Source organism: Kryptolebias marmoratus, linkage group LG18, assembly GCF_001649575.2.
Source record: "Kryptolebias marmoratus isolate JLee-2015 linkage group LG18, ASM164957v2, whole genome shotgun sequence".
NCBI classification, from domain to species: Eukaryota; Metazoa; Chordata; class Actinopteri; order Cyprinodontiformes; family Rivulidae; genus Kryptolebias; species Kryptolebias marmoratus.
Window position 1 is genome coordinate 14,113,957 of NC_051447.1, and position 27,833 is coordinate 14,141,789.

Here is a 27,833-nt window from a genome sequence, read left to right on the forward strand (position 1 = left end):
CACATAAATGGCTCAAAATCAGTCAGTTTTACAGATACTGAGCTAAGATTCGGCGTGGTAGTAGCTGAGAGTCATTTAAAACACATATTCTGACTGTGACACGTTGCAACGTTGCATGAGATTGAAGATAACGTTTTCAAGGTATCCCTAAGGAACGAAAGGTCATTTTTAAAAAAATAACTTCTCCCTCCAGTATTCTTCCTAAGATCTAATTACTCCTTTAACTCATCCATAAAAATGAACAACTCGATGAAAAATAACCTTTAAAAATGTCTAAAATGACATTTCCCATCACGGTTGCCGCTCTAATCCAGATGTGTCCGCCTACTCAAACTGCAGAGCTCAGTCAAGGCCAGGTGTAGAAATAAAAATAGAGGCTGGGGAAATCCAGTCTGCTAAAACTAAAACAGCTTTTATTCAGATAAAACCAGAAATGGAGCATTATTCAGGTTGAAACTGACTCGTTTCCATTTTAATAAAGTGAGGCATGAATGTCTGATACATAAATATCCAACAGGATTTTAGTGACACTATAAACTATAATAATGTTTTTAAAAATAGCAAAATAGTGTAATTTTAATTTCTTCATCTGACAGTTGTTTGAGCTCCATACATTCAGTTTAACGGCAAATAAAATGTTATATGTGCTTAAAAACAAATAATTATGGCAGTGTTTGGTTTTGTTCTCAACATTTATTTCTAAACGCAAAAACAAAACAGCACCAGCATTTTTCAAACAGACAAGAGTCACAACAAGTGGAGTGGACATGTTAAAATGTGTTTAATGTTTACCCTGGATATAAAAGGAACAGATACTCGTGTCGAGTCGTTTCCACTTCACCACAAATTTGGCACAAGAAGAAGAAAAAGCTCAGCTAGAGGAGTGCATTTTTTTCTTGACAACAACAGACCCGTGTTTTAAGCGCAGGTAGTCAATGAGTGAAAAGGACGCCTGCAGATCTTGGCAGGACAAACAGAGAGCCAGATGGTCGGGGCTTCAGTCGAGCACCTCCTTCCACGCCGCGGCTTCCTCGCAGACCACAGAACAGGACCTGGAACTGGGCGACGCCAAGGATTATACAGGCCCGGTTCGGCTGGGAACCAGATCTCAGCACTCATCCAGGGAATGAGAACGCAGTTTGGGAGTCGGATGATTCCTTTTGCTGCTGGAGTGTTTGAAGGTTAATCACTTTTAGCACGTCTCCAGCTAAATTAAATAAACATACTTTCTTTTAAATACTGTGTGGATGCTGAGCTTTTTTAGCCACTTCTGTAGCAAAATTCAGGAGATGGGTGCTGTGACTTTTAGTTAACTTTATTTTTAATTTTCTTTTCCCCATAATACCCTGACTAGATCTCTTTAAGTCCTTCAAAAACAGCAAAAAAAAAAAATCTGCTTCAGCAAACTTGCTCTGTTTGTCTTATAATACTCTTAGTTTTCAGCTTCCGTTCTGCTATTTTTAGCTTTTAGCTGCCACTTTTCTCCTTTAAGCCTTTGGCTACCATTTTGCTCCTTTAAGTGTTCAGCTTCCATTTAGTTACCATGCTACTCCTTTTAGCTTTTAGCAACCACTTTGCACCTTTTTCTTTTTTTTACCGTTTTCCTCCTTTTAGCTTCTCATTATTATTTTGCTCCTTTTAGCTTCTGTTCGGCTTGTTTTAGCTTCAACCACTCAGTTCTAGCTTCAGATAACTTCAGTAAGGTCACTCAGCGCTCAGCGTTCTCTGTATTTTGGCAGAAGTTATTATTTGCTCCCATCTTAACTCCGGAAGTCTGAGAACTTTTTACCCCATTCCTTTGTTCGCTTTGTAACCCCTCCTGGTCAGAGAAACACAACAAATGACCATTTTTCAAACTGACAGGGTGGCATTTTAATCAATGTGTTGTTGACAATATAGTAAGTTATGTTAGTTAAAATATCAGCTGTGTCGGGAAAGAATTTGGAACAACCAACATATACATACAATTAAAGAAAATAAAAGTATTCACAAACATTTTTTTTTCATCCATTTTACAACAAGGCATTTATTCAGGACTACATCCGCTCTCTCTCTCTCTCACACACACACACACACACACACACACACAAACAGAAGGTAAAAGCTTGACAGTCAAGTCTCCAGTTCTGTCAAGCCATTTTGGATATTTTTCTGTTAATACAAAAATGGTCATTCTGGCAAAAAATAAAATGATCTAACGACGCGCGTGATCACCTCAATAACCTGCCCTCTCAGCTTTCAGTCAGACTACTTGTTTTATGTACAAGTGAGAAGGCAGTATGGCCGTGCTGTTTGTAAATAAAGACGTGGTGTTTCTGACCTTTTTCTTCTTCTTCTTTGTCATAGAAAATAAGATTTCTTTGAGGTAAGAACTGAAGTATCAAAATATTAAAAACTGAATGCCTCCCATAACTGTAAAGAAACTAATTTGTGTCAAAACTGCAAACTAGGTACAAGAGCAGCAAAAATTGGGGAAAAAAAAAACGGATGAGGGGGAATTAAATTATTTACTGGCTTGTCTGTGTTTCAGCAGGACGATCGGAGCCAGGGGCAAAAAAGTAACATCTTTGTTTGTGTTTTCCCCCTAAAATCCAAAAAGCAGGGTGCGTGTGGTGAATATAAGGTCTTTAAAGCTTCAACAGAGCCAAATACTTCGACTGTGATAGCGAGAAGAAGTGATGCGACGAATGTGAAGCAGTCTGACAAGAGTGTGCCAACAGGGAATAAATTATCACCTGCAGTTTCAAAAGTTCTGACTCGAGCTGTGGTGGCTCTGAAAGGTGCTCTGTGAGCTGAATACTAACACAACCACAGTCAAGATGTTTTAGCAGCTATGCAGCTAGCCTTGACGTGAAGCACAGCAGGTAGAAATCCCATTAGGGAAACAGGAATGTATCGGCCAAATGTCAAGGAAATCCACTCCAACAGCTGGTAGAAAATGTGATCGTCACAGTGGAAGTATAAGATAAGTCAGAGGAACTTCACGGTCCGCAGTATACAAGCTTGTGTGAATGACGAACGTTTACAATTTCTTGGGATTTTGTGGAACGGTGGAGCAGACCTTCACCTGTCTGAGAGTTTGACCCTCCAGCCTACATTTGCTTTATGGATCTGCAGAAAGCTAACGACCGCGCTCCCCGGGGCATTCTGTGGGGGTGGAGGGGTGCTATGGGAGTACGGGGTGTCTGGCTGGCCGGTCCCTGTGTAACCAAAGCAGGAGCTGTGTCAGCATTCTTGTCACAAAGTCCAGCTCCATCCCAGCGTGGGCTGAACTCCAGCCAGGAACTCCTCTGATCAGGATCTCATGGGGCAGGGATGGAGAGGAGAGGTGTTCGATTGAACAACCTCTTCTGCTTTTAGGCAGATGATGCAGTCCTGTTGGCAGAGAGTCTGAGGGGGCCTCGTCCGCAGTAATGACGGCGTTGCTTCAATTTGTCATGGTAAAGAAGAAGCTAAGCCAAAAGGCCAAACTCTTGATTTACTGTTCCATCTATGGTTTAACCCTCAACTATGGTTATAACTGAAAGAACAAGATCCCAGATACAAGTGGCTGACCAGTGGAGAGCCTCTGCTCCTCCACATGAAAAGGAGCTCTGGTGGTTCAGGCATCTGATTAGGACACCTCCTGGGTACCTCCCTCTGGAGGTCTTATGGGCACATCCCACTGGGAGGAGATGCTGGGGAAGACCTGGAACTCACTGGACAGATCATCTATCCTCTCTGACATCTTAGGATCACCCAGAAGCTGGAGAATGTCGCTGATAAAAGGGATGTCTGGGGGTTCCCCCAACCCAACCACAGATAAGCGGAAGAAAATAAATGTGGATAAAAGTTCCTGGAAATCCATTCAGCAGTTTCCACTCACTGCAAAGAGTGGAAACATCCACTTAAGTAACTGCTTCCTGTGATGTCACCAGCTCCCAACTCCACTGAAACCTCTTGTACGTCTGCGACAGTCGAGTTATTTTACTCTGAAACAGGTCAACAAATCAAACCAAAAGACGCCACCAATGCCCGAAAAGAAGGGGTGTAGCTAAATCTTAAAAAGTCTGAATTAGCAGATAAGACAAGCATGTCCCAATAAACTCATGGTAATTAAATCTAAAACATGGTCATTCTTCCAGACGGCTTACAGGGTTTCTTTGTTCCTCATGAGTTAAGGCAGTGATACGGAAAGCAACGCCCTACTGACTGGGAGATATTAGTGTCTCATGTTACTTCTTCAGCAATGCCCCCCCTCCCAAAAAAAAGACCACATTCACCACCTCTCTGTCACAATACCTACTTTCAAAATTAAAGGCCAGCAAAGTAAAATTAAAAAAAAAAGGAAGAGTGTTTATCAATTCCCTCCATCAACAATCACTTTTGCATAAAGGAATAATACACAGTCTTTTAATTAAAGGAAGAAACTGTCAGTACGGACACACAAACACACAAACATCAACGTTTAACACACAGTTCAGCCCGAGAGCCACACATTAATGTAATCGTTCACGAACACAGCTTTTTCATCTTCAATCCAGTGAAGATGACTTTTGAGATGTAGGTTTTTTTTTCTCCTTCTCTTGGTCTTACACAGATAAGTCTTGGAAAAGCGATCCAATCCAAAATAAAATAAAAAAATAAATAAAATAAAGAAGAAGAAGAAAAAAAAGTGACTTTCTGTCATTCAAGAATTACAAATACTAAAGTTTCATATTTCCAACTACCGTATTGAGACTGAATAAACATTTGAAACATCACGAATGGATAAAAATTTTCTCTGTGATTCTGAGGCAGGACTTTGGCCATCTTGATGTGAATGCACTCTGGTCAACATAATGGCAAACTGATGATCGCTTATATATCCTCAACGGCTTGTGTTGGTAGAGTAAATATTATCAAGATGCTAGAGTTTTTTATAATTTAGGCCATAACTACCAATTAAAAGCAAACAGTGTAGGAAAACCTGGTGATTTCACTACCCATAATTACAGGTTAAATGTTTCACGGTCATCTGCTACCAAGCTGAAGATAAATATTAATAATTAACTGTCAACATAATCAGTGCACAGCAGTTTTACCATAATCGTCACTTCCTTCCTTCGCATAGAAGACAAAGATACATTGATTGAGATATTTTGTTTTTCGAAGTGCAGGGGGTAAAAACCTCAAACTGGCACAGAGCTCAGCCTGCCGAACAAACGAGTCGCAAAATATCCGGTTTGTCAGTGCAACGTTCTGAAATTCAGTCCGAGCCAGGAACAGAAAGGTGGAGCTGCTCGGTTTTTACATCAGAAATCTCCTTCTTAACATATTATACCTTCTACACACATGCTCCTTTTAACAATTTGGGGGAACTCGTCATTGGTTTTGGATGTGTGAACATTTTCAGGGGTTCTCAGAATTCGGAAGTGCGCACACCTCCTATTTTATGGTGATTCTGGAGGCAAAAAAAAAGGTGGAGGTTTAAAAGGGGTTCTTCAGGGATGTGTGTGTGTGTGGGGGGGGGTTTGGAAGACTGCACTCAGTGCAGCAGATCTTCAAGCTCACTCTCTTTGAGCTTAGCATTGTCTCTGACTTCATCAAACGTGTACATCTTCACAATCTTTCCGTTTTTAAAAACCGTGTGCAACAGGTCCTGAGTAGAAATGAAAACAAAAACAAAAAAAAAAACAGGGAGAAATGAGGTTAAATAAGGAGGGGAAATAAGAATAAATAAGTACGGTGAGTATATGTTTTGAGATAAAAAGTGTTTAGGTATCCAAAGTGTTTGTGTCACCTCGCCGTACTCCTCCAGGTCGCCTTTTCCCTCCTCCAGAGTCACGAAGTCTCCACTCGGTTTCCGGTGCAGAGACAGGCGACCTTTCTTTGATCTCTTGTTGGGGTCTGCTACCGGATCCTTGAACACATTCACCTGAGTCACAGCACACGAAAAATCAGACTCTTTAAACCCAAAAAAAAAAAAAGCACATTTCCAAAATCGCAGTCTAAAAGCGGAGTTTCAACCACAGCAATTTCTCCCAAGAAATGAAAAGTCTCGGAAGGAACTAAGAGTACGTGGATAAAATATCTCCCCAAAACTAACCTGGTCTGTTGGTAGTATTTAAGTTCTGGGTACTTCTATGGTTCTTGGGGCTAAACACTATCAGACTGAATCCAGTTCACAGCATTTTCCCCGTTTATCTCAGATATCTAACCTTCATCACGACTCAATAACTGTTTACTAAAGCTGAACTGCAAGAAAGATTGATCTTGTCTTTAAATACAATATCAAACACGTTTCTAATCTTTCTAAATAGAGAGCAGTGAGCATGAAAACAAAGCATCCAATCAGAGACCAATCAGAAAATTCAGCTGTTGTATAATGGTTTTGTGGTGTACTCACCCCCAGTCCGTTAGTGACCACATAGCTGCATTTGAATGAGCAGTTGAGCAGATCTCTGGTCAGTTTTTGCAATAAAGCTCCTCCGGACCCGAAGGTAATATTCTCGATGGACCACTGGTGTTGCTTCATCCCCTCCACTATCTGTGGGAACAACAGAAACGTGTTGCTCTTCAGGCCTTCACCAAACCTTCAACCCAACCAAGAGTTCTCACCTCTTGTAGCGTGTTGATGTCAACTCCGTCTCCTTGTATGACTCTGATGTAAGGAGGCAGAACTTTGTAACCTTGGGAGTTCTCTTGTGGAGAAAACTTCTTGCCCAGGATCTCTAAAACCTGCCAGGATAAAAAAAGTAAGACAGAGTCAAGCGGACAAAGCTTGCTTGGCTCCAAATAAAATGTGTGGATGTACCTTTAAAACTGTATCGAGTGGGTTTCCTGAGTCTGGTCGAACCACCAGCGGGGCGTCTGCACCACGGGTCTCAATCAGCCCTCGGAGGTCTTCCCCCCAGATCTTTTCACAGGCGTTGTAGATGTCGTAGCTGTCGCTGACTATGGACACGGGCACACTGGGAAACTGCTTCACAATGTGCTCAAAGGCGTCCTTTTCATGGTCCTTCCCCCATGCTGTGATGGTACTGCACAGAGAATGGCAGAACAATCTGGTTTTTGTTGTTGTCTTAGCGATTAAACCAGAAAATGGTGGCAACCATAGTCACACACAAACAAAACGTCAAAAAAAAAAAAAAAAAAAGAAGCGAAAGAGACAAAAAACAAAAATAAAACTTTTTACTTTTAGAATGCAGACTAGAAACTTAAGAAAAAGTAGCAACACTAATGTAGCAGTTAATGGAAAAACTGTTTAAGCAGAAATGTTCTGTGATATATATTTTAAAAAAAAAACCTCTGAGGGCAAGAGTCACGAGACACTAATCAGGCGAAAGCGACCGTCCAGAAGAGGGCAGTGTGCTCCCAGCTTTAAACATATCAAGAATGACCTTTTTAAAGTTTCATTTGGTTTGTTTCAGGCGGTTTAAATATCAAATGCTCAGAACAGTACGTTAATTCTGCTGGAGATGCACAAAAGTTAGATAACAACTTTTTTTTTTTTACCTAATGTTGTATAAAAAGGGGAAAAATAAGTCCTGTGGCAAAACATCTGGTCTGATCTTCACTTGAAGGAGCCGGTCTATGAATACAAGAGACTGAAGCATGTAAGGTGGTCAAAACCCAGAGGAACTATGGAAGGTTTGTTGGAGTTTGTGCTACAATTTATACTTTGACATTAAGTAAATATCCTTTATGGTAGAGAGGCTGTTCAGACTTGTCATTAAAAACAGTTCTCAACTATTGGATTGTGCTAAATACAAGTCTGAAAAACAACAACAACAAAAACAACTGCTGTCAGAGCAACATAGAGTTTTATGGACTAAGGTTTGTGTTTGCTCTGACACAGAGTAAGATAATTAAGTTTATTAGGAGATAGCTTGACACAAATGTGACTCAAATGGCTCTGAATCGTGTTAATATCAAAATAATAATCTCGTCACATTTGTGTGGATGTATTGCAGTTTTTACAGAATCCTCAGCTGACCCGTTCTGTCAGCCCACAGTGTGATGGCGCTGCCTGTACCTGCTGCTGAAGCTTGGTTTAAGTAAACACAGTTAACCCATTCAGATTAAAAACACATTTTCCTCCCAAGTTTACATTTTTAAAAGAACGAAACTTAGATGTGTGTACAGATATCTTTGCTACAGGGATTTGTTTTCTACTTTACAAGAATTTAGAAAACCTGTTTACATCTAATTCTCTCCTTTGCATCAAGATCAAAATGGAATTTCACTGCAACTCCTCCCACTGAGGTGGATAAGATACTGATTTTATGATGGGGGCCATTACATAATGGTTGCTATGACGACCCCAGCCACCATCCCAGAATACACACCGGCGCACGAACGAAGGATGCGCTGGAGCAGCAGTAACCGCTGCCAGCGGAGCGTTAAGAGGCCGCCCGAGCGTGCACGGGAGCGAAACCGAGCGAGAGAGTCGAGGGTCTGTGCCTGAGCAATGCCAACGAATCAGAGGCCGTAAAAAACGCCACCAGAAACAGGAGGGACGTGAGTCAGTCAGAAAACACCAAACCGGAAAGATAAACACCAACTGTAGTCACGCTCGGTTCAGTCTCTTTGTGGAAAAGTGACATAATAACAGCGATTTTTTTTAATTTTGAAGATTCATCTAGCTTGAAGATAAAAAATAAAATGGTTTCCAAACATGGCTAAATGTGGAATACCGCCTCTCAGAGACAGAAGTGTGCCAACTCTGTACCCTCTGAGAATATATGAATACAGGGCACGACTTACGCTGATAATTAACAGTGTGAAGGAACGGAGAAGCGTTAACAGGTGACATGTAATGGTCTGTTTCCACTGAAAGGCAGTGTTTGTAGGATAAATAAAGCAGGTGATGAACTCTGCATCATGCATGAAACTTTGCCAATAAACCCTCTGTAAATAAACACACAAGCAGGACAAACAAAGAAATATACGGGGCCATAAAATTTGTTCCACTGTATTATCATTCTATAGATCAAATCTGTGCACCTATGCTCGGCGGCAGGTACTGAGAAGCCTGGAACTGGGTCCTTGGTGCCGTAGTACTTCTTAATGACTCCAATCCCAGCGACCGTGTCCGTACCCTTGAAGTTAACCAAATGGGCAGAGGCTCCGATGCCGGCGGTCTGTGAACGACGAGGGGGTTACAGACTTAAACAACAATAAATAAACAACGTGGCATATGCTTTATTTTACCATGATACCAGCTGAACAGAAACAGGAAACGGTGTGGTGCACAAGCTGTTTGACTTAAAATCCTGGAGGACACTTTCAATGATATTTTCCACCCTGTCATGATCTGGGATGTTTTCGGAGGGGGGGGGCTACTTTGTTCTTTTTGAGTTGATTTCCTGGTTCTGCCCTGAGGCATCTGCATTGCGTTTCCCTCAGTCAGTCCTGCTCCTCAGTTCTTTTCCTCGTTACTCACCTGTTCCTTGTATTCATGAGTCACAGCTGTCGCCACTTATCTCGCCACTCCCAGCCCACTTAAACTCCTGTTCCTCATTCAGTCATCTCGTCCTTTCTCCTACATGCTTCTTCTGTTTTTGGCTGCCCCGTCAGCGTTTTGTTTTTTTGTGCTTTAGTTTCCTTTTTTTTTGGTAACAGTCCATTGCCTCTTCAGCCTTTTATTTCATTATCAAATAGTTTATTATTTTCCAGTCGTCATGCGAGTCTGCATCCTTGGGTCCTAACTGACAACAAATCCTGACTCAACCCTTTAAAACTGTTCAATGTAATGCATTTAGCTTATATTCTCAGCTACTGGACTCTTCTGTCAACACGTCTATGAAAAGTGAGCAAAGAAACTGTTCATGTGATCTTTGCAATATTTATTTTTATGTACATAAATGATACGTTTACTTTAGTTTTTGTTTTTTTTAATTTTGATATCTTTGTTTTTAGTTTTAGTCTATTATTGAGCTGTGTGTCCTCAAAGGAACTGTTAAAAAAAATTCTGTTAACACCTACAGGATTGTAAAATTTGACTGGGATGATTTGAATCTGCTTCCTACCTCTTGTGAGGACACACCCCTGTAGCCGAAGTCGTGTAGTTTATACTCCAGACCCTCCAAGTTCCCAGAAGTCTCCAGGAGGTACTTGGCGAGGATCTTCTTTTGCTCTCTGGAGTTGGTCGCCACGGTGATGGGGTACCAGATCTGAACCAGGATAGTCTGATGGAACGAGAAAGAACGGCAAAAAAATCAGTTTGAGTCACCGGATCGTTTGTTTTAGTTTCCAGCTGCTAAGATTTTCTTCCTTTTATTTGACACAAACCCCCAAATAGCTCTTTAAGTCTCTTAAAACATGTTTTTGTCAGTATAACAAACATTTTGTTCACAAAAGCTGCGATAACAAACAGACAAGTGACTGTCTGGTCGAACTGTCCTCCTTTCCCAGCATTCGTCTGGTGTGAAAGCCTAAAACTAACAGCCTCAGAGGGATCAAAGCTGGCAAACTGTGGGAAAAGTACATTCCTTGATGCTTCATACTAACTCTAAACCAGAGTCAACGATTTGAATATCAAAACAAGTGGATTATGTACCCAGCACTGCCTGGAAAATCTTGTGAATGCACTGTTTATACAATCTGTGAGCATGAAGATCTGCCTGTCTAGGATTTTATCTATGTACCTCAGAACAAACGCCAATGTTGAATTACTTTATTATAAATCAGCTTTTGTGGTATTTGTGATGTTTTAACCATTACATCTTAATGCCATTTTCTTCCTTGAAGGAAAAAGGTTTGGTAATATTCAAATATTATGTAAAAGGATTGTGCTTGGAATGAATACAGCTGCTCTATGTGTGTACACTGGAGACATGGTAGCTCAGTGCGACATTTTCTTTGTCAAACCTGATTAGCAGCAGATTATGGCCAGGATTTAGTGCTCTATGTCTGTTGCAAACGCTGTTTTGGCTTTCAAATGACTTATTTTTCTTCTTTTACCTTATTTTCTAAAGCGGCTTAGTGGTATATTTGCAGAGTGGATATTTTTAATCTGACCTTATTGTATATTTTTGCTACTTTCCTTTTCAGAGCATGACATTTAAACAGATGAGTCTCTAAATGAATTAGACAGAATGATTTATTAGGATTTGCGCAATATTTGTGGCTGCAAATAAGCTAGTTGTGGCGTAGAACCAAAAAGAGGAGAAAAGGTTTGAAGAAAGAGATGCTTTATTGTGTTACCTAATTAGATTTAACAGGAACAAGGGGATCTAAGATACCTGGAATCTTTAGCTCTAATGAGTCATGCAAGGCTCTTCATGCTTTTTGTTGTTGTTTTTTTTTTTCCTGTTTCTTTGTTTCATTCAATGCACTTTGGCTCCTGTGGCTATTCTGCATCTCCATGGTCTCTAAGTGCAGAGGTACATTGTGTTATTATATGCCAGGCATGCTGCAAAGCATCACGTTTCTATTCAGACAGTTGTTAGATGAGACTCAATACCTTATTTGTATTGTTAGTGGCTCATTATTCTTCCTTCTTTATGTGGGTTGTCAGAACAGGAGTGTGACAGTTGTGCCGTTTGCAACCAGACACCAGGTTTAGTAAGTCTGTGCCAAGATATTAAGCGTAACAAAAGCTGAAAACACCAGGAAGCGAAACCATGTTCGGTCCCGTAAAGTGTGCTAAAAAGACAACCAGGGGCGCAAATCTAATCTCTGTAAAACTCCCACTTTAATTCCTCCCTCGACTTCCCCTGCAGGCACTCTGTGGCTTGTTTCCACCGTAAAAACTCTGAATAGGTCACATGCCTCCTCAAAAAGTAATGCAAAGTGCAGACTCGTGATGGCCAGAGTTAGGCCGGCGTCCACACAAACACACACACACACACAAGCGCTTGTAGGGAGCATCTGCGATTTGTCAGAAGGTTCCTAAGGGCACTCACTGCAAAGCCATGAAGACTAACCCCCTCTCCTTTCTGTATTGATTGGGTTTTAAAATGCAAATAAAAGGCTAATTAATAGTAGAAAGTGAAAATCCTCCATTCAGGAATCCTGAAAATATGTCCAGAGCTATTATAATGACGTTACAACATGACTGCTCTCCCTATGTGAAACTGTAGAGGCTACACATATAAGTTTAAAGGTATCATATCGGATCGATATCACCAATACTGCCCCAGTGTTTTCTTGGTATCTGATCGATTCCACGTTTTGCAGTCCTGCACACCACTAAAGGCCAGCCTAAAGCAGGTCAATCACATAACTCAAGCTTCTCGTGGCTTTAGGTGGCTTCAGTGGAGTGCTTTGTTTACACCGAGTGTGTACCATTTGATAGAGTTTGTTTGATTTCATGCTTTGCAGTGACTAATTAACATATCTTAGGCTCGTACCCTAATCTTAGCCTAATTGTATCCTCTCCTGCACAAGAACAGCCACACGCATTCCTCCACGACTTGCAGTGTCTGTCAGACCCGTAGAACAAAACAGAGGAGGATAAGGAACAACAGAGGGCACTGAGAACGGGGAAGGTTATGGGAATAGAAAACAAAAAGGTCCAGAAGGCTGGGATAAAGGGAAGAGACGGATTAGAAGTAACAGAGTACGGGCCAGGCAAAGAGAAAGAGAAAGAGAGAAACACTGACCTAATGATGCGACTCAAGGACATCAGGGTGACCACTCCAGCTAAATTTACACCAGCCATGAATAATGACCCAATGTGTGTGAGTGTGTATATTTATATCTGCCACAGAAACTCATGAGGTGTGTGTGTGCATACGTGCATGTGCGATGTATCCAGTTTTATCAGGACAGTGTGTGTGTGTGTTCCTGGACGTCTGTTGCCACAGTGCTCTCGGCTATGGGTGACCTTCGTTCGTCGACGTCTACATTTCTGTTCCACGGTTGTGGGAATGTTATTCCAAACACGGCTTCAGAGTTCGGCTTGCAGAAGACTTCCTAAATTTTCGAACTGACGCAGCCTTCGCCGTCAAGAAAAACAAGTTTCTTTTAAGTTGTATAGAAATCACTGCAGCGTGAACACGTCTGTGGGAGCAGTTAAACCTGATACTAAAACTAGTTCTCGCGTGGTGAAAGAGAAACTGAAACAACACCCATGACGGACAGAGTATTACTAATATATAACTGAAAATATAATTAATGTGACGTTTATTAGTCTCCCCCAAGCCACTGAGGACAGCCTGCTCACTCAGCATGACACAGCAGGTTTCTAAACTCAGGAGGATACGATTTGGATTGTATACTTTTATTTTTACCCACGACTACTGTTTGGAAATTTCTTAAAGTGGAAAAAAAATACAAGTTCTCTGGAATTCTCTGGAATAATTGCAGAGTAAAAGTATGAAATTGTCATAAATGAAAACAAGCAATAGCAGACAAGGATGGGAAAGAAAAACAAAAAAGATACTTATTCAAAATTTAAAAGAATTGCACACAATATCTATTTGTTAGTTTACAGAATGAAAAGAGTTGGGAAGAAGTATATACTTGTTTAATCTCTCCATCAATTATCTATTTATAATCTTGCTTGTTTAAAATATAAACAATAATATATAGAACATATTCACTAAATAAAACAGAAGTTATAACTATTGTAATTACTTCATGGTGCATAATTATATCTATATATACACACACACACACATACATAAATATACATATTTATATAGTTGAGATTGGGAAGATTAATTAGTATGAATATAGTAATTTATGAAACAATTATTTCTTGAGGTTTATATCTCATAAATATCATGTTCTTATAGCTCTTCTTAAACTGCTTTATGTCTGGACATTGCTTTGCCTCCATGTTTAAACTGTTCTATAGTTTTACTCCACTTACACAATAACTTTTTCGTTATGGCCTTTTTCTTTAAATGAAAACATGCAGTTGATTATATTTTGCTCTAAACAAAATTTGCAGGGGTTTGGAAGTTCACAAGATCTTCAAATTTCAATATGAGAGAATAAAAAGTGACTGTAATGTTAGTTTTATAGTTCACACAGCAGCTCAGATATGGTGAAACCAGAGAACAGCAGATAGTATGGAGTGACGTTTGACAGTTAAAGAGCATCTCTGAGATCTGCATCAGTAATAAACTCTAACTACACTGTAATTCTGTCAGATTTAAGTGGAGATGAGATTTAGTATAAGGAACGCTGCCAAGCCAAGTACTTTAAGACTCCTGCTTTCCACTGTAATACAACAGGGAATAAATGCAGCTACAATATTATGTCCTTAATGGATAATCAAATTAAGATTAATTTGTATTGAAGTACTGAATAATGAAGTTGTAGAATTAATATGATGAGCAGAGAAGAAAGTGGAACAGCCATTTAAAGGTGAGAAATTTAAAGCACCTTTTTTATCAATCTACTCCTGAGCTGATAAGGAGGAAATCCAGAGATGAAACACTGCACTAGTGTCTTATCAGGACTTATTCTGCAACCTCTTCTAAGCCCAGATAAACAAAACAAACTCACCTCCACCCAGTTGGTGAGCCAGTAGCACTCAGGGTCCGTGTTCTCCACCGTGAATAAAACGTTGCCTCGAGGAATGACGCTTCCTTCTGGCACGGCCTTGATTTCAATGGGCAGGTGGCCGTGGTATTTCTGCAAACGCCACATCATTTTATACACTCTGATTTGTTCTATCTCAGCTTCTTTTGTCCAGGATTTGGACACAAGATCTATTTTAATGACCTGACAAAAGCTTCAAACATGTTTCAAACTAACAGCAATGAAAAGAATCAATAAGGTCATGCTTTCTATTTATTTCAACCAGGAGTGACAGAAATACTCTGTTTGGCATTCAGATTCCTCCTTACTGGAGATGCACTGTGTGTGCTTCTAAGATCATTGTTAGATGAAAAAAATGTTTCATAAATAAAGATTGTTAAATTGAAAGCTGATGAAGAAAAAGGAATAGGATGAAAGAAAAATGACTGGTGCTGAAAGTTTACATTTCATCTAAAAAAAAGGACAAAATCAGTACAAAAACATTTTTGTAATCAAAAATCAAAGTCTTTCATTATCAGAAACACTTTATGTGGTCTGAATATATAGATTTAAACTTTGTATAAACTATTATGTAAGCTGTGAAATCAAAGAAAACAGCAGCAGATTTGTGCCGTTTTTGCATAATTTTTGCAGAAATAAAGAGCAAACAAATGCATATAGACTAATGATCATTTTTTTGTCTGAACTTAACACTTTAACTGATTAAACCTCAGTAAAGCCCACTCATGCAATACTGTGACATGGCACACTCAGAGTATGTGTTGTGAATGACTGTCAGCTACTACCACATCAGATTTTTGTTCAACTGAAAATTCAATTGTAGCCATTTTTGTGTTTTCTCAGGCCACTCGGCTGAAACGGGCATCTTCAATTGGACTGGCTCAAAAAAATAATCAGTTGTCGATGAACATCTAATGATTATTTCCTGCAAGTTTCATTAAAATCCACCCAGTGGTTCATGAGCTTTTAGATGCACAATCTATTAGAGCTCAGAATATGTGATTGGGGTGAATCTCGACTACTACCACGTCAATGATTTGGGTTAATAGCTGTAGAAGTGACAGAGTTTCAGCCATTTTTGTGTTTAAAGTCAGTTGGCTATGGCAGCCATCTTGATTGGGATTGTACCGAAAGGTTTTTCAGTTGTAAAAAACTTTCTGCAAGTTCCATTAATGTTTGTCCTGAGGGTCATGAGATATTTTGCTAACAGAGAGACATAAGCATAAATATTGACCTCCTTCACTTTCAGCAGCAGACAATAAAAAGCCCATGTCATTCTAAGCAAAACTATGCATAAAAAAATCTCTTAAATCAAAATATCACAAGGAAAAACAGCCTTTCTTACCTCCAATATGTAATTCCAGCCTTTCTCGTTGAAAACATCATCCTGGAAGTGTTCTCTGTATACCTCCTTTGCCTCCTGAATCTTCTCTGGAGTCACTACTTTTCCTGGAAAGAAAACCAAACAAATAGGAGGATGAATACAGGGAGGAGGCGAAAGCAGCAGAAGTCACTGGAGTGCTAATCTATTGTGTCCCACTGTAATTACATCACAGACGTCCTGTGCTGGCAAAGCAGTTTTGTCCTCAAATACACACACATATGAACACACACATACGGGCCAACAACCTCCTCGTCTCATTGAAAGTTCGACCAGCTTTTAACACCATGAAAGCTCACAAACACAACAAAGAAAGCATGAAGATACTGCAGTATTTTAAACACCTAAGAGCAAAGATCTGACTTTATTTCACCTTTTTTTCAACTTCCATGCAATCGGATTCCACAGTAAAACTTTAACTTGCATCAAAATGTTCAAACTACTTCCAATATCAGGATCAAATTAGTCAACAGTGTAAACTCTTTAACAAATGTGACTCCAGTTTTCTTTTACAACCCGACCCCTCCCTTTTTGTAGTAAAGTACAACCCACACGCTTGGTTCTTCAGGTACGAGGGTTAATGATGCTCTTTGAGCGAGAACAGACGCTACCCAGGGTCGACTGGTCTTCCTCCCCAGAACAGTGAAACAGCAGCTGTCCTTTTGTCTCCTGTCCCTCTGTTGTCTCCGACACTCTCCCCTGCACCTCTGCTACCGCACCATGAAATCCTCTTAGGAGAGACAGGAGGCAGACGCTTTGTTTCCACTCCTGTCTCTCTTGATCTCCCAGGATCCCGCTAACTCTTGTGACCATCGAACTTGAGTTAATTAAAGCAGGACATTTTATATGGCTTACATTTTGACTGTTGTTGATCACGGCCCTTTATTATTCTGTTTTATGTTACACAATTAGTGTAAAGCACATTTGGACCTTCTCGTTCTGGGAGTGAATGAAACAACGCTGGCTGCGGGCCCAAACAGAAAACACCTGCCCTGTGAATGCACTTCTAAAAAATGAGTTGTAAATAAATTTGGATCTTAATTATCAGAAAGGCCTCTGGAAAATTTAGCTTCATTTTTCTTTGTTATGTTATAACTAGAAATCTTTTAATATGGAGCATAAATTTTGAGTAAAATAAAGACTCAACAGTATTTATTTCATGAAACAAAAACAGAAGCGGTGCTTTTTGAGGCTGACGACGAGGCAGGAAAACTTAAATATCACTACAAAATACCATTTAAGGTAACCCAATGTCCCCTTTTAGCTCGGTGAGAACTTGGACCTCAGATTTTTTTCACACGGTTGATTTGAATCGAACAGGCAGGTCGTAAAGCTTCTGCGTGTTATCTGAACCAACCACTCCTGCTTTGTTTCATTTAGTGTTTAAATAGCATCTTCCTCTGCAGTCAGAAAAAATGCGCAGTCTAGCTCCCTGTGCCATACATGTACCGTTAGCACCCCTGCTGCAAACTCACCTTTTAAGTATTTGTGGAGGATGTACTGTAGGCCGTAAAAGACGGTTTGGTCGTATTTGACTTTTCTGCTTTTGGTGGGATCCGTCTTCGTCTCACGGCACTCGAAGTAGGAGTACATTTTACTCGTGTTGGGCGGGTACTGTTTGTAATGTGTAACCTGCCGAGACAAAGCAGAGCAGTCGCAGATTTTAACCAACTGAATAGTGTTTCAAAAAAGAGAGAGAAAGAGAAAACATCATTGAATTCTAGGTAAAAGCTAAACATAAACTGAGCTTAGATTCGATTGCATTATGTTCTGAAAGGTTTGCAATCTAATTCTGTGAGGAAATGATGAAACATCTTGCAGGAACGTTTGAAGATTAGACTTGTGTTTATTCACATCCTCGACAATTCTGTAAATCCTTAATAAAAAAGGTCACAATCAGGGTGAGATTCCTGAGACTTTCAACCGCAAAGACACGTTCTTTGTTATTCTACTCCTCTGCTGTTCAAAACTGTACGTCTGAGTTTTGTCTGCGTGCTGTTCGTGTCGTCTTCTAATCTATTGCAAAACCACTCAAGAAATAAACATTGCTACAAATCTGAAGTGCGTGGCCAGAGTCAACAGTTTGCAACGTGTCCAGGCATGCTTTAAGAATAAACTGCAGAGAGAAAATGTTCTCGGAAAACAAGGGGAGATGCAGTCTGACTTGTAGCCATCTGGCCGTTAATTAAATCCCAAATGAGTTCAGAAAATTCCTCAGAGCACACTGGGGCATTTGAGGATTTAACCTTCATCACAGCAGCACATAATTCACTAATGCTGTGTCACTGGACTTGTAGGCTGGAGGGGGGGAAAAAAAACCCTGCACTAATCAATTGTTGCTTGTTAGTTTGCCTTTTAACCTTCAATTAACAGCAGGCAGAAGAGGAAATCTTAAGGATATCACTCTTAAGGATATGAGTTTGCAATCTCAGCAAAAAAAAAAAAAAAAAGAGGAAATTTTGCATTTGACAGGTAGGTATAAAAACCACACACCTCAGCTGGTTCGTATGGCCACGAGGAGATAAATGTCAATGAACTACTCAGTTTCTCTGACCCGACTGTGTCCTTTCCACCGGGCTTTCGAGGACTCAAAATAGAGCTGCGGCGCTCAACCGCGCGTGATCATATTCTCTGCCGCGCATGCCGATGTTTACGCATACACATCATTTTAAAAGTTAAGCCCAGGAACCTGCTGTTGTTTGCCACCGGCCCCATCTCCTCCCCCGTTATGCAAGAACCTTATCAGCTTATTGTCAAAGATAAGAAGAGGCTTACCAGAGAACATATCAGATCACATATCATACATAAGGTCCATATGACAGATTTATTTATAGAAGGATGACAGGTCAGCGGTTTTTTATCAGCCCACTTGGACTCTAATAATCCATTTATATTTTGAATATCAGTCAAATGAGACTGAGATGGCTCATGAAACCACCTCAAACAGAAAAATGATCTTCACCTTCTTCTCATATCATAAGGTTGTTTAATTGACCCTGATCCTGCACAAAAAAATTTAATCAGCGCTTTTGTGTATTTTAAAAAATGAGCTTTGATCCTGTGACGTTCACAGCAGAGTCATATTTTAAAGAGTACAGCTAAAAGAGAAGTGAAAGTGGAGAGCTTTGAGTTCGGGTGGGTAATATAACCTCGACATTATATTCCAATGTCTTAAGGAAGTTTGAAATAACAATGATTCATTAGATAATTAGATAGACACAAAGACAGATGGATAATGTAGTCCATCTTATATTAAAGATCTTATTGTTCCATATTTTCCTAACAGAGCACGTCCCTCTCAGACCGCAGGTTTACTTGTGGTTCCTAAAGTAGAACAGGAGGCAGAGCTTTCAGTTCTCAGGCTCCTCCACTTCCTGTTTGTGAGACTGACGCCCTGTCTAACTTTTAATACGAGGCTTAAGACTTCCCTTTTGGATCAGTCCTATAGTTAGGGTTGGTTTGGGTTTCCTGAGTTCTCCCTTAGTTCTGCTGCTATAGGTTTAGACTGTTGGAGGACAAAATGACCACATTTTCTCTCTGCTGCTGCTGTCTTCACTCTCCATGTTTGTTCAGGCAATTATGGCTGCCATTAACATGTGTTTTCCTTTGTTTTAATTCCCATAGAAACTACACCCTGGCCCAACCTTTCTGTGTTTGAACTGAATATCAATGAGCGTGCTGCACATGTTAGCATGTAAATGACCTGGACCTGCTTTTGACGTGCCGTTGTGCAAACTAGGGAACGTAATTGCATTGTGATGTCATATTTCGCCACAATATGACTTTTTTATTCATTGTGTAATAATTTATAGTGGTAAATCATAGTGAACTGTATGAAAGGCCACAGCCCAAGCTTACAGTCCCCCTTTTTAGGATTCTCAGTCGGCTGATCATTAACATGCAAGCCTCCATTATGGTTTGGTTCTTTGAAAGAAATGTATTTATTATTGAGTATATTTTGGGAAAACCTATTTTGTTCATTCGTTTCTCGAAGATAAGCAAGTAGGCATGCCCTGCAGATGCCTGAAGAGTTACATTCTGATTAAATGATGGGATAGAAGACACAAGGAATAAAACACACCGTTATAACCTCTAATTATAACAATCTGAATAAGACTGAAAGGATATTAAGATGTGTTATCTAATTCCTGTCTAAAGCCCACCCATCACTTACAGAAGCACTGAGATTATTTATCCAAATGCACAAGTCATTTTACCAATTTAAATACATCCGTTTCCTCCAGCTACTGTAACGCAGTCATTAAGGTAATCAATTGCATTACGTTGTAGCCAACAGCCACTGCAGACAGAACATTTAGACCTCGATTACATTACTTTGGGTATTATTTTAAATAGATTTTTTTTTTCTTTCATTTGTTTGAAATAATCAAAAGGCCAGAAAGTGTTCCAAAATGCTGAAATACCCAGATCGGGCCAGCACATTACACCAAAATGTATAACAACTCAGGATGCCGATAAAAGAGATTCTGTGCAGGTTATTTGTGGCATTACTTACCATGCCTTCTTAAGAATTAACCTTTGTGTTTATAGAAATCTCCCCCTTTTTTGGGGCTAATGATGCCATTAACATGGCAGGAAATGTGTTTTACAAAGTATCTGTGTAAAGGGATGGTAGGATGGAGAAATAATATCCCAACCATGAGTAATCCTGCCCACCCATTTTAACTACTTGCTCATGTAATTGATTGGATTTACGAGACAGAACACTACTGTGTAAATTTAGTCACAAGTACAAAAAAAACCAACCTTGTGATGCTACTTGATAAAAAATAAAAAAATAAAAAATTGGGTAAACATTGAAACCTCCACCTGTGACATGCCAAACCTGATGCTGCGACATGCAAAACCTCGCCTTGAGGCCGACCTTCGGGCGTTTGAACGAAAGTGCTTTGCACTTTTTATCTTTGAATGCACGACAAGTTAGATCGGCAAGACTTCCCTATCCTGTCCACAGGTTGATGCACAGTCCTGCGCACAGAAGCTATGCAAACGTAAGCTGCTTCCATTGAAACACAACGCTGGATTTATGAATGGATACACCCATTCTGTTGTGCAAGGGCTCAAAACTGATCCTACCTGATCCGAAAATACTTCCTGTTTGGTTTACCTTTGGTATGACTCAGCAAAATGTTTTACAGCAGAGGTCCCCAACCCCCGGGCCACGGACCAGTACCATTCTGTAGGTGATTTGGTACCGGGACGCAGAAAAAGAATAATTAACTTACAGTATTTTCTTTTTTTTTATTTTCGGAATCTGAACAACATTTATTTTGAAAAACTGACCGGATTCTCTCCACTACATCCGTCTATGACTCACTCTCTTATCTATGTCACGTGATACGTTACAGCTAAAAACAAACCCACAAGCAGCAAAACGAGTAAAAAAACATGTCTCTGGAAGCCCTAGATGGGACCGTCTCGTTACTGAAAAACAGGCTCAGGGCTCCCACTGACTCAGCGTTATGGTGAGTTGGATTCTTTGTGCACTTTATATTTGTGGTGCATCTTATTTTGAAGGGCATGTTTAAACATCGCCATATTGACCAGAGAACATCAGGGGGAGGAGAGGGTGTTATTCACGTTGGTAACACAACACCAGGACGCAGCTAACAAAGCTGCGAGTACACGTTGGATTTACGTTTATTATGTTTTTAAAAAATAACCCTGTTTTCATGCCGCATGTACCATTTTATTTTGTTGTATTTACCCGCTACACGTTTAAAGGCTGGTTCATGAAAATATTGTCTGATAATGAATCAGTCTGTGGAGCTGAAAAGGTTGGGGACCTGTTTTACATGACATTACTTTAGCCAACCTGGGAACACAGATGCAACTTTCTTGACAAAAAAAAAAAAAAAAACAAGAAATCTAAACGGTTTCCTTATTGTGCTTTGACCAATTTAGAAAGAAATAACATCTCACTGATGAGAAAAGCCAATTCATACCAACTATCAAATGTACCACAGCAGATATGTAATACAAAAGCAATTAGCAACTAAAGAAATCCTGGGGAGTAATCACATTTTTGGGCTTTTTGGAAGAAATGAAACTGTAAGGTAATCCATTTACCATTAAAGAAGTATGGATTGTTTGATGACTAAAGGCGAAACTGAAAGTGAACTGTATCATGGGAATTTCCACAGTATAAGAATTATCTATTATAGTTAAACTGAGATACTTATAGTTTAGTTTTATTTGATTTATGTAAATAAGATAAATCTTTATGGATTATAAAATGGTGCTTGTCATTTACAGCTTGTTGATGTTAAGCCCACAGTTCATCCAAATGCTGTTGAATTTATATAAGGTCTTACACTACATAGTTTCTAATTATGACACCGTATAAAATAATATACGGTAAGAAAATAACATTATGAGCTCATCTGCAATATCTTGAAAGAAAATGTAGTGTAAAAGATTAGGAAAACAATCATTTGTGCATCTTATTCTATATCTATAAATTTCTAATGAACTGTCTAACTTATAATACCACATATGTACTTGAGGAAAATGTGAACAGGAAAGCAGAAGTCGTCTTTCCAAAAGCGATGAAACTAACTGTGCTGGTCACAAATACAAAACTTGTTAAAAAAAAAAAAAAGAACAACATACAATTAGGGCCCATGAACAGAGATAAAAGTATAACTTGTGAAGTTTGAAACAAAAGCAATTCTGTAATAAAAAATAAATAAATTACTCGTCAAACATAAATCCTTCCCATGGAAACAAATGATAACCGTTTAAGATGGCAGACAAACTAGTTTGTAGCTGATAAGAGCTGAAAATCAGATTTGCAGCTGAGGTGTTACTTAAACAAACAAATACTGCTGATTTAATGGCTATTTAACCTTTAAATTGAATCAAAAGAATTAATTATCAAAAGGCACTCACTGGAAAGTCATGAAGACAGGTCAAAAGTAAAACCATGAAGCAAGATAAATGACTGACAGCGATTAATGTGTCCTTATATCAAATATCAGAAGCAAAGTAAGTGGCCAGAGGCCTTTTACTACGCTGTTTACCTTTGGAAACGAGGTGAATGAAAACAGGTCAACCATCGCGACGTCTACAAAACAAAAGTCAATTCGTGACTCGAGCTTCCACATGGTTTTTCAACAAATTCAGCCAAGTGCTGTGTGTACATTGAGCGCGTGCCCGCATTTTAGAACTGAATATTAATATATCTGGAAAACTACGGGAGCAAACTCTTTCAAACGGCACCATTTCGTGCAGCTCAGGACAACATTTTTGTGTTTTATTTAATAGTCCCAACCTTTAACTGCATTTTTAATATTAGGAAAGCACCCAGCATTATGTTTTGTTTGGATAAGGTCAAACTAATATAGTAATTGTAATAATCTGTTTTTTTAGACTACTTTTATGAGGTCAGTTTATTCATCAGGATGTAACACTGTTTTATAGTAGTCAGACAAAATTTCTCCTTTGTATTTAGTCTTTTTTTTTTAATCTGTCTGTCCAAACATCAGTATCACTGCTGTACATGGCAACCCACTTATTGCGAGCAATAAACTGCACGTAATTGCGTTTGCTCTTCGTTTACACTCCAATTAACCGGTCGTTATCGGCTCCAGCCCACACATTAATTATTTTTTTTCTGAGTATGTACACATAGCAACGCATGACTTTACACTCCTGGCTGTAAAACAGAAGAGTCTCGCTTTAACTTCTAACTTTCAGTTTTGTTTTCTCGAAAGTCGCGCTGGCAGGCTGATGTTTCACTCAGATAGAGAAACTGAGACTTTGCCCACATTGTAGCTCACCAGGTTATCCACACACCACTTGCTAGCTAATGGCTAATATTAGCTTTTTTAAAATATATCAATCCCCTCTGTTCCCCCTCCTCCCCTGCGCTCGTTTTAAGCTAGCCGGCTAACGCGGCTAGCTAAACCGTGACCATGAAACCCGGTGGAGGACTGCCTGGCTCCATTAATGCCAGCGGTTATCTCCGGTGAGAGCCCGCTTCCTCACAGAGAAGATGCTTTATGTGAATATGGTACCCCGTCTTTCTTGTACCCTTCTCCTCCTCCTCCTCCAGTCCACTCGGCCTGCGGTGAACCCACGGATATTACCGGCCACACAGAGCACAGTCAACCAGTGCGGTGGCCTTGGGAGTGATGATGAAACCACCTTGACTTTATCAATTTTCGTTCCCGCTTCACCCCGAGCCTCCCCTCCCCGGCCGAGCTCCATCGCGGTACCTTGTACGAATCGGTCGCCAGCAGTATGTTGAAGTCCATGTCTCTGTGCTCCATCTTTCCCCCTCGCGGTCGTGAGTGAGTCGCAGCTGGTCAGTGCGTTGTGTTGCGCGCCCCGCAGCCCCGAAGCTCCAGCCTAATAGTGAGGGGAAGGACAAGCAGAGCGGACGGAATCGGGCGGGGAAAGAGGCGGGGTTTCGGCGATATTCGGAAGCTCTCGGTCAGCCCTCGGCTTTAGGTAAAGATCGCGTATACACACGAAGATGATTCATGATTCACTGACACCGGAATACTTCAAAGAGCATTTTCTTTACTCTCCTTGAAATTGTTATTTCTTTACCTCTAAAAACAGGTCTCAAATGTGTGTCTAACATTATATCTAAACAACACATGGCCTCATCTAATAAAAATATTGCGCAAAGGTCTTTAGCTACCCAATGTATATTATTTTAAGGAGTCAGACTTTGTTGTGATCTTTTATAATGACCTTGAGCAGTGGGTTTGTCAACCTTTCTGAAGGTCATTCAGTTATTTATTAGTAATTCTTTTAGGCCTTGTAATTGATTATTTACAAAAGTATCAGGTGTTTTGCTTGTTAAGCCACCTAATATTTACTTATGGTCCAAACATAAGCAACACCTAAACTCACAGACTTGTGCTGTGAATGACATGACTGAGCAGGAAAACAATATTGCATTGTTTTTTTAAAACTCTACTAGCAGCATGATCCTATTTCTTAAGCTGCATCAACACCAAAATCCGAAGATAAATAAAGTTTGACAGGCATAAAAGCTGCATGTTTTACCACTAGTTAAGTTATTCTTAACCCAAATCTTAGCAAACAAATGTGTCATTCAGGTTCAGTGGCAAGCTTTTGCAGATTTTTTTTCCAACTAGGTACATGCCTTCCATACACTGTTCATGAGAAGTTAATTGTATTTTTAGGCCTTTTCTTGCTTCTTCAATTTCTTTGAGGAACACGCTGCACTCCAGGGTGAGAGAGGGCAAGTGTACAGCTATTAGAGTTGGAAAAATCCCATTATTAGTATCTATTCTAACAAATGATGTCTTGGTAACAGGCAGTCCACAAAACCCAAGTTTTAGGAACAAATAAAATAAGACAAACTGGCAAAAATATATATATATAAAAAAAACGAAGACTTGTCAGGCAAACTACAGGTACAGGGTATCAGCTGTCGCAAATGTAAATTAAACAAGAACAGATTCAACATTAGGCAGGAAATAAAGCTAATCAAACCGGATAAGGTTGGACTACAACAAAAACTACTAAAAGTGATGATCCCAAATATTACCCACAGACAAACTAAAAACCACTAAGCAATAACAACGGTGTTAACTTTGATATGTAGATTTGTTTGTAGATGATACCAAAGACAAAGGAACCAATTACGCTTCTTTTTTGACAGTTTTTGTCGGTAACACAGTCTTAAAACAGCTCTATTAATAATTTTCTCAAGAATCTACATTTCATTGATTAATTTCAAACGAGAATATTCTGTGCGCAGTTTTATAAAAACGCCACACGGGGGCAGTGTTGGCCTTCAAAACGTTTTGCATTTATGCACTTGAAATTCAGAGGTAAACAGACATACAAGTTCAAGCCATAATTAGTTAAAAATTTGGAAGCTTATCCACAGAAAAGTAAAGCTAAAGCTGCCAACAAGTAATTAATTGCTACCATAATCCAGAAGCTACCAAATGAAATGAACAAACTCAAGCTTTGAGACTGGATCTAGAACAACCTTATGACAAATTTGTCAGGTTTTATGGACAGAGTAGCTGTTGAAGATGCAGTTGCACGGGAGCATGGGGAGAATCGACATTTTATGCCAGGCACGAAGGAGGAAGGGCTATAGTATGGGCTGGCCTTGGCATGAAGATGAGCTAAATCTGCTGTCAGCTTCTTGACATTAAAGGACAATGTCTGCCGGACTTCATTTTCCAACACGCACATCTGAAAACCTTATCAGCGAGGGCCTCAGAGATGACTGAACGATGACACGGTCCTTCCCTCAGCTGACTCAGATCTTGTTGTGAACATGTGGGCCCTCAGATGGGATGGGACGCACCTGCTTTGGAGGCAAAGGCTGCTGATTCAGCTTGTGATGAGCAAGAGATCAAAAAAGTGTCACAATCATAACGGGAAAAAAGATGATTTTTTATTAATAAAACAAAAAAAAACCGAGTCATTTTGCCTTACTGCTTTGTTATTCTTTTATGTACAATTCAGAATAAACAAGTTAACTTTGAATAATGTGTTTAAAATTGCTGCATACTAATGTGTAGTTACCAAATAACTGTGTAAAAAAAGGTGACTATCCCTTAAAAAGACACTCACACCCCCAGTTTTACAAACAGATCTATGATTTGTGAGGATCAGATACTGAGTGGTTCCAGATGTGACACACAGCTGTGAAGTTCCCCCATCCAGCCGGGGCGGTGAGAGATTCCACCCCGCTGGACGGACGCCTTTTCCGGCCAATGGCAGCGATCCGCCCTGGCCCTGTGATCCCGGAGGAGGGAGGTGTTGACGCAGGAGCAGCGTGACACTTCCGGACGGGGTTAAAAAATAAGTTTCAAAAGAGGAAGTGACTGCAGTTTTTTTTTTAGTGTTTTTGTTTCCTTAAAGTCAGCATAAAGAACCCGTTTCGGTCACATGATGGTGTCAAAGCCGAACGGGAGCCAGACGTGAGGTTCTGCGAGGCTTTAATGCAACACAACAGTCTGCAACACAACAAAGGGATTTTATTTTTTATTTTTAAAAGCCATGCTGAAACTGAAGCAAACGTTTGACTTGCAAAATGATGTGGTGTTGGATATCCTCAGGAAAGAGGCGTCGGTCTGCAGGGTGAAAGGTGAGACGTTCAGGTGTCATTTTTTACGTTTAAGAAGACGGCGAAGCGAAACGAAACACGGGAAAGAGAAGTTTTATAATCATTTTTTGTATTTTTGGCGAGGCCACTCAGTTGTCGCTGAGAAACAAAGTTTATCCGGCACCGTGAGACACTTCTAACTTCAGAGAAATCAGAATTTCCGTGATTTAAATTCTCCAGCGCACAAATTGACCAGCAGATGGCGCTGTTTCACCACTTTACACCCGGGTAGACTTGTTAAATAGTCAGATAAATCTGAAAAAAGTAACATAAAAAGTAGTGTGACCTGCATCTATTATTTCAGAATAGTTTTAAAGTATTATTACAGACTTCTGGGCTCATGTTAGCATGTAATAAGGTATTAAACAGTGGAAAGAGACAAATTTAGCATAGTGTTTTTGTGTTTATGATCCAATGTTAAACCCGTTTGGAGGTTTATATTCATCATGTTTTGCCTCCAGAATACTCTGAAGACGTGGACACTCGTATCCTGAACACTGAAAGCGATGGGAGCATCCTTTACTCTTGGAAGGTAATGTCATCGTTAAGTAGTGGACATTTAAGCTTTAGTGGACATAATTATTCTAATTTACAATAATTCTGTCAAACTGGTAAACATCCTGCAGGAGTTTCACATATTTTCTTTGCTACACCAAGTGCTTTGTCTTGTTACTTTTAGTATTTTATCTTGATATATGCATAAATAAGGGTATTGAATGCATCTAGATAAGGATATCACTTCATCTCACCTGCTGCAGAAAGTCAAAAGATGGGCAGTGATGTATTGGCCGAATATTATTTTTAAGATTTGGCCCAAAAAGGCTAAAACTCCATCATTTTTCAAGATTAAAACTCTGAATG

At 39.8% G+C, this 27,833-nt stretch overlaps 2 protein-coding genes across 2 annotated transcripts in view; one reads left to right on the plus strand and one right to left on the minus strand.

The window, feature by feature from the left end:
- Nucleotides 1–1,847: 1,847 nt before the first annotated feature.
- On the minus strand, nt 1,848–24,237 carry nampt1 (nicotinamide phosphoribosyltransferase 1). Its single transcript, XM_017414910.3, has 11 exons — nt 24,082–24,237; nt 17,317–17,473; nt 15,806–15,909; nt 14,425–14,553; nt 9,993–10,151; nt 8,968–9,104; nt 6,776–7,001; nt 6,580–6,699; nt 6,368–6,508; nt 5,762–5,896; nt 1,848–5,620 (listed from the first exon to the last, which is right to left on the minus strand). The coding sequence occupies exons 1-11, from the start codon at nt 24,133–24,135 to the stop codon at nt 5,507–5,509; spliced, it is 1,476 nt and encodes a 491-aa protein (XP_017270399.1). The 5' UTR covers nt 24,136–24,237; the 3' UTR covers nt 1,848–5,506.
- Nucleotides 24,238–26,625: 2,388 nt separating this feature from the next.
- Nucleotides 26,626–27,833, plus strand: part of LOC108235122 (gamma-secretase activating protein) — a 33,082-nt gene continuing 31,874 nt past the window's right edge. Inside the window, exons 1-2 of the mRNA XM_017414920.3 lie at nt 26,626–26,954; nt 27,434–27,504. Coding sequence (XP_017270409.1) covers nt 26,867–26,954; nt 27,434–27,504 — 159 coding nt within the window. The 5' untranslated portion in view covers nt 26,626–26,866. The remainder of the gene's footprint in view (nt 26,955–27,433; nt 27,505–27,833) is intronic.

What these genes read in the sequence shown, in the direction of transcription:
- nampt1 (XM_017414910.3), bottom strand. Translation starts at nt 24,135, where the DNA reads ATGGAGCACAGAGACATGGACTTCAACATACTGCTGGCGACCGATTCG. An exon ending in TGGCGACCGATTCGTACAAG is followed by an intron (nt 17,474 to 24,081) that starts GTACCGCGATGG and finishes TTGTCTCGGCAG; the next exon opens with GTTACACATTACAAACAGTA. An exon ending in ACATCAACACGCTACAAGAG is followed by an intron (nt 6,509 to 6,579) that starts GTGAGAACTCTT and finishes TTGTTCCCACAG; the next exon opens with ATAGTGGAGGGGATGAAGCA.